Genomic DNA, 13,939 nt, shown 5'->3' with positions numbered 1-13,939 from the left:
TTTTTATAAAAAGAAAAAAGAGAAAACAACAACAACAACAACAAATAAGGCAGAGGGCTGGAGAAATGGCTTAGCAATTACGGCACTGGCCTGTGAAGCCAAAGGACCCAGGTTCAACTCCCCAGGACCCATGAAAGCCAGATGCACAAGCTGGTACATGTGTTTGGAGTTTGTTTGCAGTGGCTGGAGGCCCTGACACACTCATTCCCTCTCTTAAAATAAATAAATAAAGGCTAGGTGTGGTGGCTCACACCTTTAATCCCAGCACTTGGGAGGCAGAGGTAGGAGAAGTGCTGTGAGTTCGAGGTTACCCTGACACCACATAGTGAATTCCAGGTCAGCCTGGGCTACAGTGAGACCCTACCTCTAAAACAAGAACAAAGGGCTGGAGGGATGGCTTAGCAGTTAAGGCATTTGGCTGCAAAGTCAAAGGACCCAGGTTTGTTTCCCCAGGACCCACATTAGCCAGATGCACAAGGGGGCACACGAGTCTGGAGTTCATTTGTAGTGGCTGGAGGCCCTGGTGTGCCCATTCTCTCTTTCTCTGTCAAATAAATAAATAAATAAAAATAATTAAAAAAAAAACACCAAAAACAAAAGAAAGAAAAAAAGAAAAAGAAGGTAGAGAACAATTAAGAAGATACCCTAGGGCTGAAGAGATGGCTCAGCAGTTAGGTGCTTGCCTGTGACACCTAAGCACCCTGGTTCGACGCTCCATTCAGTACCCACGTTAGCCAGATGCACAAGGTGGCACATGCATCTGGAGTTCGTTTACAGTGGCTGGAGGACCTGGTGCGCCCATTCTCTCTCTTTCTCTCTGCCTCTTTCTCAAATAAATAAAAATAAACAAAAATTTAAAAAAATAGGAGACACCCAATGTTGACCTCTCCCTATGCACACATGTGCATGTACATACATGTGTACTCACAAGAATGCAAACATGTACAAACACAATTTCACATGCCAGAAAAACAAACAAATAAGCAAACAAACAAAAACAGAGTTAGAGATCAAAATGGCTAAGAAAATCCCTCCCAAAGGTAACTCACTTGCAGAAAATAGGTTATACAGTAATCACAAAATTAAAAAAACAAACCTAAAAAACTATTATTAGTATCATAGAACATATGAGATATGTTGGTTTAAGATCAAAATATTATTTGTTGATTTTAATAAGGAACAAGTAGAGAGGGAAAGAAAAGAGCTCTTGAAAAACAATGAAAAATCCCATTTTCCAGAAATCAAGAATTATTTTTCTACCCAGAAATAGCTCACTGAATGTGGAGCACAATGGATGGAGACAGACCTAAAATAAACACAGACTGCACAAAGTGCACTTTATAAACTTACAGAGGAAAACAGCATATGATTTCTTAACATTTTTAGAAGCTAGGATATAATTCCATTCAAACTTGTGTTAAAATTATTTCTTTTTTATTTTTATTTATCTATTTATTTGTGAGCAGAGAAGTGGGAGGCAGAGACTGTGTGTACTACAGCCTCTTGGTGCTGCAAATGAAATCCAGACACATAGGCCACTTTGTGCATCTGGCACATGGGTACTGGGAAATTAAACCTGGGCCAGCAGGCTTTGCAAATGACTTTAACCACTGAGCCATCTCCCCAGCCCCTAGAAAAATTATTTTAAACTTAGTATTTATTTTCAATCTATTTGTCAGTAAATATATGGGGGGAAAGACACTTTCAGATACATACATGACAAAAACTTTACTTCCCATATTACCTTCTTAGAAGGCTATGAGAGTCTGACTCATGAAAACAAGGGAGTACTCTGGGTGAAGCGAGCTGAAATCCCAGCTACTTATGAGGCTGAGGCAGGAGACTGCTTGAGTTCTAAACCATCCTGGGCAACACTGTGAGACTTCATCTAAAAATAACAGTGAACCAGAACAAAACAAATAAATGGAAGAAAACAAACAAACAAACAAACAAAAACCAAGGAAGTAAACTATGAAAACACACTTGAACAAACATACAAATAGAGATCCAATCTAGAAAGAAGTAAAGAGAAACCCAAATTTATTATGACTACTGGAAAGAGTAAAACCAATCTAGATAGAAGAGATTAAAATGTTTCAACTCAGTTTTCAGGAAGAACTTTTATTTTGTTTAGTTGTGGTGCACAGAAGTAAATCTAGGGCATTAAGCATGTTAGGAAAGTGCTCTATCACTGAGCAATATATATTCCCAGTCCAAGAGAGGAAAACTGCTCAGTGTAAATCAACATCTTGAAAGCAGATTGAGATCAACTAACAGAATTTGAGATTGACTTCTGATATACACACAAAAAAAGGGAAACTAAAGTAATTATTGGCTCTAGGAAAATCAAAAGATATGAATGAAAGTTGAAGTAATTATAATACAAGGCTAAACTCTGGCTAGCAGTCATTAGTATGGCTTGAATATAAAATGTTACCCCCACAGGGAACATTTACATGTTGAGTGCTTGTTCCAAGCTGGTGGCAATATTTTGGGAGGTTGATACTCTGGAGAGGTATGTCTTTAAAGGTATGTTTTTGTTCCTTCCTCTTCTGCTTCTACCATGAACTGAAGACTCCCTCTACCATACAGTCCCTGTATCATGAGGCTCTGCCAATATGCATGAGGTCAAGCAATAATGGGCTGAACCCTCTGAAACCAAGAACCAAAGCAAACATTCCCTCACTTCACCTGTTTCTGTCAGACATTCTGTTAAAGGGATAAGAAGCTAACATAATTATGATAAAAAATGTTGAGTACCAATTTAAGACTGTTAAAATTATACTAATTTATAGGGACTGGGATATGTGTATGTGTGAGGGGAGAGGTGGAGATGAAGAGAGCTAACTCCTCTATTTCATGTGGGAAGTCAATATACAATGACCAGTGATAAAAATGACGAAAACCCAGGTGTGGTGGTACATGCCTCTAGCACTCAAGAGGCTGAAGCAGGAGAACTGTTGCAAATCAGAGGTCCACCACAGCCAATTCCAGGCCAGCCAGGGCTATACAGTGATATTAAAACTTTTAATTATTTGCACTTGTGTGCATATGGGCACACTAGGGCCTCTTGCCACTGCAAATGAATGAAGATGCTTGAGCCACTTTTTACATCTAGATTATGTGGATGACTAGGGACTTGAACCTGGGTTACCATGTTGCTTCCTACTGAACTTTATTGTCAGCTACATGGCCAACTACTGTCATATCAATTTTTAGAAATCAATAGTAACAGATAAGATTCACATTGAGTTCATCAGGAGGATAACTTATAAAAACTATGAAAAGTTTTATACATATGAAGGTTTTTCTCTAAATCTCATAAGACTGGACAATACTGAACTAGATCAATGGAAGTTTGAGAGAAAAGCCACTTGGGCTTGCACACTGTTAGCTCAGAGTGGATTTCTTTATGATCTCCATAGTTTATTTTATTGTAATTTCTCTTGCAGTTTAAAAATAATTTTTATTTATTTTATTTATTAGCAAGAGCGAGAGAGAGAATATGGGTGTACCAGGGCCTTCAGCTAGTGAAAATGAACTTCAGATACATGTGCCTTCTTGTGCACATGTGTGACATTGTACACTTGTGTCACTGTATGTCTGGCTAACATGGGACCTGGAGATTTGAACATGAGTTCTTAGGCTTCACAGGCAAGTACCTTAACTGCTAAGCTATCTTCCAACCCTAAAAACAATTTTTTTAAAAACATTTATTTATTTGAGAGAGAGAGAGAGAGAGAGAGAGAGAGACAGATAGACACAGAGAGTATATGGGCATGTCAGAGTCTTCTGTTGCGGCAAATGAACGCGACACATATGCCACTTTGGGGATCTCCATAATTTTAATAATTATCCCTTTTACAGTATTTAGTGGCAAGGGTTGCATTCTAGCTCAGGCTGACCTAGAACTCATTCTGTGGCCCAGGTTAGCTCCAAACTCACAGGGATCTTCCTGCCTCAGTCTCCCGAGTGCTGAGATTAAAGGTGTACATCACTATGCCCAGCTCTCTGGGTTAATTTTTTTTTTTTTCCAGGTAGGGTTTCACTCTAGCCTAGGCTGACCTGGAATTCTCCAAGTGCTGGGATCAAAGGTGTGCACCACCATGCCAGACAAATTTTTCTTCTTGTCTTTTTGTTTTGTTTTGTTTTTGAAAGTAGGCTCTAGCTCTAGCCCAGGCTGACCTGGAATTCACTATGTAGTCTCAAACTCACAGCAATTCTCTTACCTCTGCCTCCCCAGTGCTGGGATTAAAGGCATGTGCCACCATGGCTGGGTATCTGGGTTAATTTTGATTGTCAATCTGATGGGATTGAAAACACACCTCTGGGGCTGGGAAGATGGCTCAGCGGTTAAAGGAGCTTGCTTAAAAAGCTTGCAAAGCCTGCTATCCCAGGATGGAATCCCAGTACCCAGGTAAAACCAGGCGAACAAAGTGGCACATGCTTTTGGACTTAGTTTGCAGTGGCAAGAGGCCCTAGCATGCCATACTATCTCTCTCTCAAATAAATAATTTTTTCTTTTAATGAAAGCAGGCTGGAGAGATTACTCAATGGTTAAAAGGCACTTTTTAGCAAAGCTTGCTGGCTTGGGTCCAATATGCAAGTACTCACATAAAGCCAGATATACAAAGTGGTACACGCATCTGGAGTCCATTTGCAGTGGCAAGAGGCCTTGGCATGCCAAATCTATCTCTCACTCTCTCTTTGCTTACAAATTAAAAAAAAAAAAAAACTTTTTAATGAAAGCACACCTTTGGATGTCTGTGAGGACATTTCCAGAGACAATTAGCTCTCACAATCATAAGAGCACTGTAATGAGTGGTCTAACCTATTGATTAAAAATATAAGCAAGGGCCAGGCATGGCGGCATATGCCTTTAATCTCAGCATTCAGGAGGCAGAGGTAGGAGGATCAGCACGAGTTCAAGGCCACACTGAGACTACACAGTGAATTCCAGGTCAGCCTGAGCTAGAGTGAAACTGTACCTCCAAAACAAAACACAAAAAAAGAAAAAAATATATATATGGGCTGGAGAGATTGCTTAGCAGTTAAGGCACTTGCCTGCAAAGTCTAAGGACTCAGGTTCAATTCCATAGTACCCACATAAGCCAGATGCATAAGGTAGCACATGCATCTGGAGTTAGTTTGCAATAGCTAGAGTCCCTACTGCATCCATTTTTTTTTTCTCTCTCTCTCTCTCTCAAATACAACAATAAAAAATATTTTAAAAATATGACCAACACAATTAGGACGTGGTAGAAATGTGGAAGGGGGCTGTGGTTGGAAAAACAGATCATTGGGGGTATGTCATGACCTGGCCCTTTCCTCTTACCACTCTATTTTGCTTCCTGGCTGCCATGAGTCCAGCAGCTCTGCCCCACCACATCCACCTTACCATGATGGACTAAAACCTCTGAAGTTGAGAGTTAAAATAAATCCTTCTCTTGAGTTGTATTTCTCACTACACTGACCCTTATTGGGTGCACATCCCCGAGTTCTGGCAGCTGATTACCTGACATTGTGGGGCTGCTTGTCACAGGACAGCACGGTGTTCGCGATGGACTGCTGCAGGTGCTGCCGCTGCCGCCTCAAGATATGCTGGAAGTCATCCTCCAGGGTCTGCACTACGTATCGCAGAAAAAGGACTCGCCCAGGCAGAGTCTGTCCCTGCAGGAGAAAGAGCATGTCAATATTTCTTATCAGTCTCTTGGATGATGATAAGCATCGGGCTGTCATAACCTTGAAGTTTCAAGGAAATGACAGGAGTCTGCAAGTTTATCTGGACTTAAAAGAGAGCAGGTAGTCTGAGTCATTCCAGTAAGAGGAAAAATAAAGCAAATGCTAAAAATAATTACACTCCCTCAGGTCTTAGAAGCCCTTCCCAGCCTAGGGAGTTAAAAAAAAAAAAAGATTACTAAAAAACCTAGACATCTGAGCTGGGGAAATGGCCTAGTAGCTAAAGATGCTTGTTTGTAAAGGCTGCCAGCATTAGTTCGATTCTCCAGTACTCAGGTAAGTTGCACAAAATGGAACATGTATCTGGAGTTGGTTTGCAGCAGCAAGAGGCCCTGGTGCATCCATCCTCTCTCTCTCAAATAAATATACATGTAAAAATTGTTATTTATTTTTTCGAGGTAGGGTCTCACTCTAGCCTAGGCTGACCTGGACTTCACTATGTAGTCTCACGGTGGCCTCAACCTCATGGCAATCCTCCTACCTCTATCTCCTGTGTGCTGGGATTAAAGGCATGCACCATCACACCCAGCTGTTAAAATTATTTTTTAAAAATCTAGGCATCTGGGCTGGAGAAGTGGCTTAGCAGTTAAGGTGCTTGCCTGTGAAGCCTAAGGACCCATGTTTGATTCTCCGAATCCCATGTAAGCCAGACACACAAAGATGAGGAAAGTGCAAGGCTGCAAATGTCTATTACATGGTGTAAGTGTCTGGGAGTTTGAATTCAGTGGTTTAGGCCCTGGCACAACAATTCTCTCTCTCTAAAATAAAAAAATAAATAATTAAAAAACTAGGCATTTGTGGATGATTAGGATTAAAAAAAACTTTTTAATATTTTACTTATTTGATGGGGGGGGGGGAGGAAGACAGAGAGAGAGAAAGAGAGACAGAGAGAGAGAGAGAAAATGGGCACTCCAGAGCCTCTAAGCCACTGCAAACAAACTCCAGACTTATGTGCCACCTTATGCATCTGGCTTAAGTGGGTACTGGGGAATTGAACCTGGGTTTGTAAGTTTCACACTTTATATGATCAAGGCTAAGAGAACTGATCCCTCTGCTTTAGATATAAACTGATTCATAATGTTTAACTAAATAACATCAGGACTACATTAACATTACTTACTATACTGAAAATTCATATACTAAGAAAATCATTATTTCCTTGTGAAGATTTTTTCCTTTTCCTGTTTTTTTCTTCTTTCATTACACAGTGTAATATAATAACCATGCTTTTTTCAATTCCTCAGAATGGTGTTACATCTTCAGAATACCAACATTCTTCAAAAAAAGGTTTGTTTTTTTTCAAGGTAGGGTTTCACTTCTAGCCCAGGCTGACCTATGTAGTCTCAGGGTGGCCTCGGACTCATGGCAATCCCCCTACCTCTGTCTCCCAAGTGCTGGGATTAAAGGTGTGTGCCACCATGCCCAGCTTATTCTTCAAAAATTTTAAAAACATTTTTATTTATTCATGAGAGAGAGAAATATACAGAGAGAGGCAGACAGAGATAATGGGCATGCCAGGACCACTAGCCACTGCAAATGAACTCCAAATATATACGCCACCTTGTAACCTGGCATTATGTGGGAGTTAGGGAATAAAACTTGAGCTTTGCAGGCAAGCACCTTAACCATTAAGCCATCTCTCCAGTCCCTTCTTTTTTCTTTTTTCTTTTTTTTCAAGGTAGGGTCTCACTTTGGTTCAGGCTGACCTGGAATTAACTATGTAGTCTTAGAGTGGCCTTGAACTCATAGTGATCCGCCTACCTCTGCCTCCTGAGTGCTAGGATTAAAGGCATGGGCCACCACACCCAGCTTCATTTTGTTTTTAATACCTGTGTTTTCAAGTCAGTCTTTTTTTACCCCCTAAGGTAGAGTCTCACTCTAACCCAAGATAACCTGGAACTCACCCAGTAGCTCCAGGATGGCCTTGAACTCACAGTGATCCTCCTACTTCAGCCTCCTGAGTGCTAAGATTAAAGGCATGCACCACCATGCCCGACTCAAGTCAGTCTTGTTTTTCTTTTTAAAGTTTAAAAATAATTTTATTAGGGCTGGAGAGATGGCTTAGCAGTTAAGGTGCTTGCCTGAAAAGCTTAAGGACCTATGTTCGACTCTCCAGGTCCCACATAAGCCAGATGCATGAGGTGATACAAACATGCAAGGTCACACATGCGCACAAGGTGGCACACATGTCTGGAGTTCGATTACAATGGCTGTAGGACCTGGCGTGCCAATTTTCTCTCTCTCTTGCATAAAACGAAGGCCAGTCCATTGGGCATGTCTAAAAAAAATAACTTTATACATATACCATAAAATCCACCTATTTAAAATGCACAGTTCAATGAAGCTGTATAAACATGGTTTACTTATAAAATATTTTTGTCACTACATAATTGCTTATAGTTAAAAATATATGTAAGCCAGATGCACAAGATAGTGTATGTGTCTAGAGTTCACTTGCAGTGGCTGGAGGCCCTGGCATGCCCATTCTCTCTCTCTCTCTTTCTCAAATAAATAAATAAATAAATATTCTTTTCTACTCCTAGCCTGAGACTCCTCTATCTATCTATCTCTCATAATTGAATCCAGCTGGCAGACTTTGCAATTAAGAGCCTTTAACCACTGAGCAATCTCCCCAGCCCACACACACAGTTTTAATAGTAATTTTTTGGTAGGGATAGGATTATCAAGGTTTTCCCAAATTTTTTTCTTCCCATTTTCTTTATAGTTAGAACTTCCTCTGCAAAAGACACACCTTCATAATGATATGTTACCTCTTCTTCCATGACATAGGTGAGCAGCTTCCAGTCCCACTCCACCGTCTTGGCATTGGCTGGGTGAAGCCTGAAAGCCAAGTGACACAGTTAGGACTCTGAAAAATATAAGTGGGAGAAGGGATAGGGCTTGAAAGATGACAGAAGAGAAAAGCCTCTTCTTCTCAGTGTGCTGGCCTGCCCTGAAGTACCACACCACGTCAATCTCAGGATGGTTCTTACTAACTACCTTCACCTACTAGGGCCCTAGGATGAAACAGGATTTGCTGAACTAATCACAATATTCTGCTCAATTCACTGTGACTGGCTCAAAAATAGGTTTATGTCTCAAGTCTTATGTTAAGCTAAGATAATTCTTGTAGGATTCAATTTCAGTACTGTAGAAATGGTCAGAGGGGGTGGGAAAACTGAAAGAGCCATAGGGTGCACAAAGATATCCTGAGGTACAGCCCACTCCTTCCAACTGCAGAGACTGACTGAGCCCTTAACTACCTAACAGTGAACACCAACAACCCCACTGAGGTGAGCCCTCAGGGAAAATGGGATGGGGGAGAAGGGATATAAGACTAAAACCTTTGTTAAAAAAATAAATAAAACAGGGCTGGAGAAATGGCTTAGCAATTAAGGCGCTTGCCTGTGAAACCAAAGGATCCAGGTTTGATTCCTGGTACCCACGTAAAGCCGGATGCACAAGGTGGCACGTGTCTAGAGTTTGTTTGCAGTGGCTAGAGGCCCTGGTGTGCCCATTCCTTCTTTCTATCTGCATTTTTTTCTTTCTCTCAAATAAATAAAAACTATTTTCAAAAAGCTGGGCAGGGTGGTACACACCTTTAATCCCAGCACTTGGTAGGCAGAAGTAGGAGGATTGTCGTGAATCTGAGGCCACCCTGAGACTACAGAGTGAATCTGGGCTAGAGCAAGACCCTACCTTGAAAAACAAACAAACAAAAAAAGAAAGAAAAGAAATAAAAACTATTTTAAAAAAAATTTAAAAAAACCCCAAAACCCAGCAGCAGCAGCAGCAACAAAAACCAGATGTATCAAGTGATTGACTTCCTGTTCATTAGATACACTCAAACTAAATATTATCTTAACTTGTCTCAATGGAGAATGTTATTAGTATCTTTTTGTTTGTTTTTTGAGGTAGGGTCTTACTTTAGACCAAGCTGACCAGGAATTCACTATGTAATCTCAGGATGGCCTTGAACTCATGGTGATCCTGCTACCTCTGCCTCCTGAGTGCTGGTCTGGCTATTACTGTTTTGATACTTTATTGTTATTACTACAACTATTATTTTGATACTTCATTGACTCTTCATCGCCTATCATCAGGGTAGATTTAAGCCCAATTGTTCCTGGAACTTGGTAAGCCCATTCCATTTTCTCAGAAAAACATTCAATAAATGTCTGAACAACAATAACAAGAACAAAGAGATGGACAGTGAGTCCCCAGAACCCACATGAAAGCCACGTGTTGTGGTGCACATCTATAATCCTAGAGCTGGGGACATGGAGACAGGAGCATGCTTGGGGCTTGCTGACTAATCTACCTAATTGGTGAGCTCCGGGTTCACTGAGAGATCCTGTCTCCAAAAACTAAGGCAGTGACTGAAGATGATAACCATCATCAACCCTGGTCTCCACATGTATAAGTATGTGAACGTGCACCTGCATACTCATGGGTGCCCATACATACAATCACACATGCAGTCTAACTCCTTTATGACTATAGCGAAAACAGACTCTGTGTCAGAGGATTATAAAAGCCCAAGACTAAGGACTACCAGGTGGAGCCTCAAAACAGAATTAAGACAGATGAAAAATGGACCCTTTGCCAGGCGTGGTGGCACACACATTTAATGTCAGCACTTGAGAGGCAGAGGTTAAAAAAAAAAAGGACCTTGGTAACCATTAATGAATGCAGAATCAAATGACATCTTACTTCTAGGCTTCTAGCAACATAAGTCATTAAATTCTCTTTTACTAGCAATTAAAGCGAGATTTTTTTTTTTTTTTTTTTTTTTGAGGTAGGGTCTCACTCTAGTCCAGGCTGGCCTGGAATTCACTATGGAGTCTCAGGCTGGCCTCACACTCACAGTGATCCTCCTACTACCTCTGCCTCCCAAGTGATGGGATTAAAAGCGTGTGCCACCATGCATAGCTCTAAAGCCAGTTTTAATTGGGTTTCCTGTCACTTGCAACCAATGTTACTATATTAAGAAACTCTCCCTAATGTTAACTAAATAAAGCTTAGGCAAGGGAAAGCCCTGGGCCCAGGTTCCCTAGAAGATTTTGCAACAGCCAGCTGTTGACCCATAAGGTTCATACTGTTGAATTTTCATGAGAAGCATGTAAGCCTCCTTGAGGACATCCACAGTCTCAGAGCCACTGAGCAGAATTTTCTGGATGATGTGAGCCACAATTTCTCTGGGTGGATAATGCTGGGGTGAAACAAAGTCCATCAAAAACTGCACAGTCCCCAGAGGAAAGTTTTCTTCAATGGTATTTGTCACCATTCTTAGTCTTCGATGAGGGATGGGTTCTAATTTTTGACCCCTGTTCTGTAGAGATAAAAAAAAAAAATAGAAATTACTGTAGGTTTCTATAGTAGATAAAAATAGGTTCTACAGAAGGTTAAAGACAGCACTATGCATTTGAAATATTTCATAATGGAAGAGATGAGAAAGATCTATCTGAAAACCTCAATGACATGGGGAAGTTAAAAGATGAGCTCTGAGCTCTACATACAACATTTTCATCTATATTAAAAGACAGCATATGGGCTGGAGAGATTGCTTAGTGGTTAAGGTGCTTGACTGTGAAGCCTAGGATCCAGGTTCAATTTCCCAGGTGCCACATAAGCCAGATGCACAAGGTGGCACATTTGTCTGGAGTTCATTTGCAGTGGCTAGAGGCCCTGGTGTGCCCATTCTTTCCCTCTCTCTCTCTAATAAATAAATATAAATCTTTGAGCAGCCGGGTGTGGCGGCTCATGCCTTTAATCCCAGCACTCGGGAAGCAGAGGTAGGAGGATAGCCATGAGTTCGAGGCCACCCTGAAACTCCATAGTGAATTCCAGGTCAGCCTGGGCTAGAGACCCTACCCCAAAACACAAAAAAAAAAAGAAAAAAAAAATCTTTGAAAAAGGTTAAAAAAAAAAGATAGCATAGAAATTAAAATACAAACTGGGCGTGGTGGTGCACGCCTTTAATCCCAGCACCCAGAAGGCAGAGGCAGGAGGGTCGCTATGAGTCTGAGGCCACCCTGAGACTACATAGTGAATTCCAGGTCAGCCTGAACCAAAGTGAGACCCTACCTTGAAAAACAAAACAAAACAAAACAAAAAAAAAAAAAAAAGGTGGAAATTAAAATTCAAAAGATGAGAGTAACAAGAGATATAGGGATATTTATAATGTTACTAGGTGCTGAAAAACAGAGATAAGATGGACAATTTAAATATGCTGTATTGTTAGGAGTATCCTATTTTCTTTCCTGTCTTCTTTTCTATCTTCCTCCTTCTTTTTCTTCTTCCTTTCTTGAGAGAGGGCATAGGGTACCAGGTAGCTCAGGCTTGTCTCAAACTCACTATAAAGTCAGTTGCTACCACTGCACTACAAGGGCCCACTAAAACTCACTATGTAACTAGTGGCTACTGGCCTTGAACTCTTAATCCTCCTGCCACCATTTTCCAATTGCTAGAATTGCAGGCATGTGCCACCATACCTGGTTCTTCGTCCTTTCTTTCTATAGACAACAAATCCAGTAATAAGTATATATGCTAAAAATTCCCAGCTATTAAAAATAACTAAAATGACTGGATATAAAAAGGCAATTGGGAAGGGAATAATACTGACAGTGTATATAACATGCTGTATAACAGTACAATGGGTGACTTAAAAATATTTGTAGGGGCTGGAGAGATCGTTTACCAGTTAAGGCACTTGCCTGTGAAGCCTAAGGACCCACGTTTGGCTCTCCAGATTCCATATAAGCCAGATACATAAAGGTGAGGCAAGAACAAGGTCACACACACCCATAGTGGTGTAAGTGTCTGGAGTTCAATTGCAGTGGCTGAGGCCCTAGCATGTTAATTCTTTCTATTTCACTCTAAATATATTTTTTTAAATATTTGTAATAAGCAAGCACTATTTAAAAATTATAAAATAGTAGCCAGGCTTGGTGGTGCATACCTTTAATCCCTGCACTTGGGAGTCTGAGGTACAAGGATTGTGTTCAAGGCCACTCTGAGACTACATGGTAAATTCCAGGTCAGCCTGGGCTAGAGTGAGACCTTACCTCGAAAAACTAAAATCATAAAATAAACATTCATTTTTAACTACTAACAAAAGAAATTCCAACAGTATATTTTAATATGGTAACACAGTGGTGGCTCCAGAAAACCCTCTGAGGAAAAGACCAGTAGCCTATCCTTATGTCTTATTTGTTTGCAAGGGGGGGGGGGAGAGAGAGAGGGGTGGAGGGGGAAAGAGGGAGGGAGGGAGGAAGGAAGGAAACATATGGGCACACCAGTGCCTCTAGCCACTGCAAACTAACTCCAGATGTGTGTGCCACTTTGTGCATCTGGCTTTACGTGGGTACTGGTGCATCAAACTCAGGTTGTTGGGTTTTGCAGGCAAGTGCCTAAACTACTCAGCCCTCTCTCCAGCCCTATCCTTAGGTCTCAAATCACCTATAGGGTACACCTGAATTCAATGATGAGAGATAAGGCATAAAATAAGAATTAAGAGAAAAGGCAAGAGAAAAATAAAATTCTTGCTTTGAGGAATGATTTTATATGTAACATACTTTACAATCTTAAACCTGCATTATTAAATTTTTTGCCTACAAATGGGGACATCAACAAAGAAATATTTACAAATTATTTTGATGTCCATATTGTTAAAAAAAATATGTGGGCTGGAGAGATGGCTTAGTGGTTAAGGCATTTGCCTGCAAAAGCCAGATGACCCTGGTTTGATTCCCCAGGACCCACGTAAGCCAGATGCACAAGGGGGTGTCTAGAGTGTGTTTGCAGTGGCTGGAGGACCTGGTACATCCATTCTCTCTCTCCCTCTCTCTGCCTCTTTCTCTCTCTTAAATAAAACTAAATGTATTCATTTGAGACATACTAGACTGACAGACAGATAGATAGATGAATACGGGCGTATCAAAGCCTCTTGCACTACAAATGAACTCCAGATGCATGTACCACTTTGTGCATCTGGTTTTATGTGAGTACTGGGGAATAGAACCCAAGCTGGAAGTTTTCGCAACATGTGCCTTTGGCCTCTGAGCCATCTCTCCAGGCCCTGATGCCCATATCATTAAAGCAAAAAATTTTTTTGTTGTTTGTAGTGTTAGGGATTGAACCCACAGCTTTCATATGCTAGGCAAATGTTCTACCACCAGGCTACATCCCTGGTGTAAGT

At 40.9% G+C, this 13,939-nt stretch overlaps 1 protein-coding gene across 2 annotated transcripts in view; it reads right to left on the bottom strand.

Moving 5' to 3' along the window:
* Positions 1–13,939, bottom strand: part of Simc1 (SUMO interacting motifs containing 1) — a 76,733-nt gene that overhangs the window by 28,331 nt on the left and 34,463 nt on the right. For both annotated transcript variants that reach the window (XM_045153296.1, XR_006637783.1), the window contains exons 3-5: positions 10,839–11,071; positions 8,511–8,580; positions 5,516–5,670 (exon numbers count right to left, since the gene is read on the bottom strand). In XM_045153296.1, coding sequence (XP_045009231.1) covers positions 5,516–5,670; positions 8,511–8,580; positions 10,839–11,071 — 458 coding nt within the window. The remainder of the gene's footprint in view (positions 1–5,515; positions 5,671–8,510; positions 8,581–10,838; positions 11,072–13,939) is intronic.

The sequence above is a fragment of the Jaculus jaculus genome, chromosome 6 (assembly GCF_020740685.1).
Source record: "Jaculus jaculus isolate mJacJac1 chromosome 6, mJacJac1.mat.Y.cur, whole genome shotgun sequence".
NCBI classification, from domain to species: Eukaryota; Metazoa; Chordata; class Mammalia; order Rodentia; family Dipodidae; genus Jaculus; species Jaculus jaculus.
The sequence above is the reverse complement of the archived record's forward strand: the minus strand, read 5'-3'. Positions and strand labels throughout refer to the sequence as shown.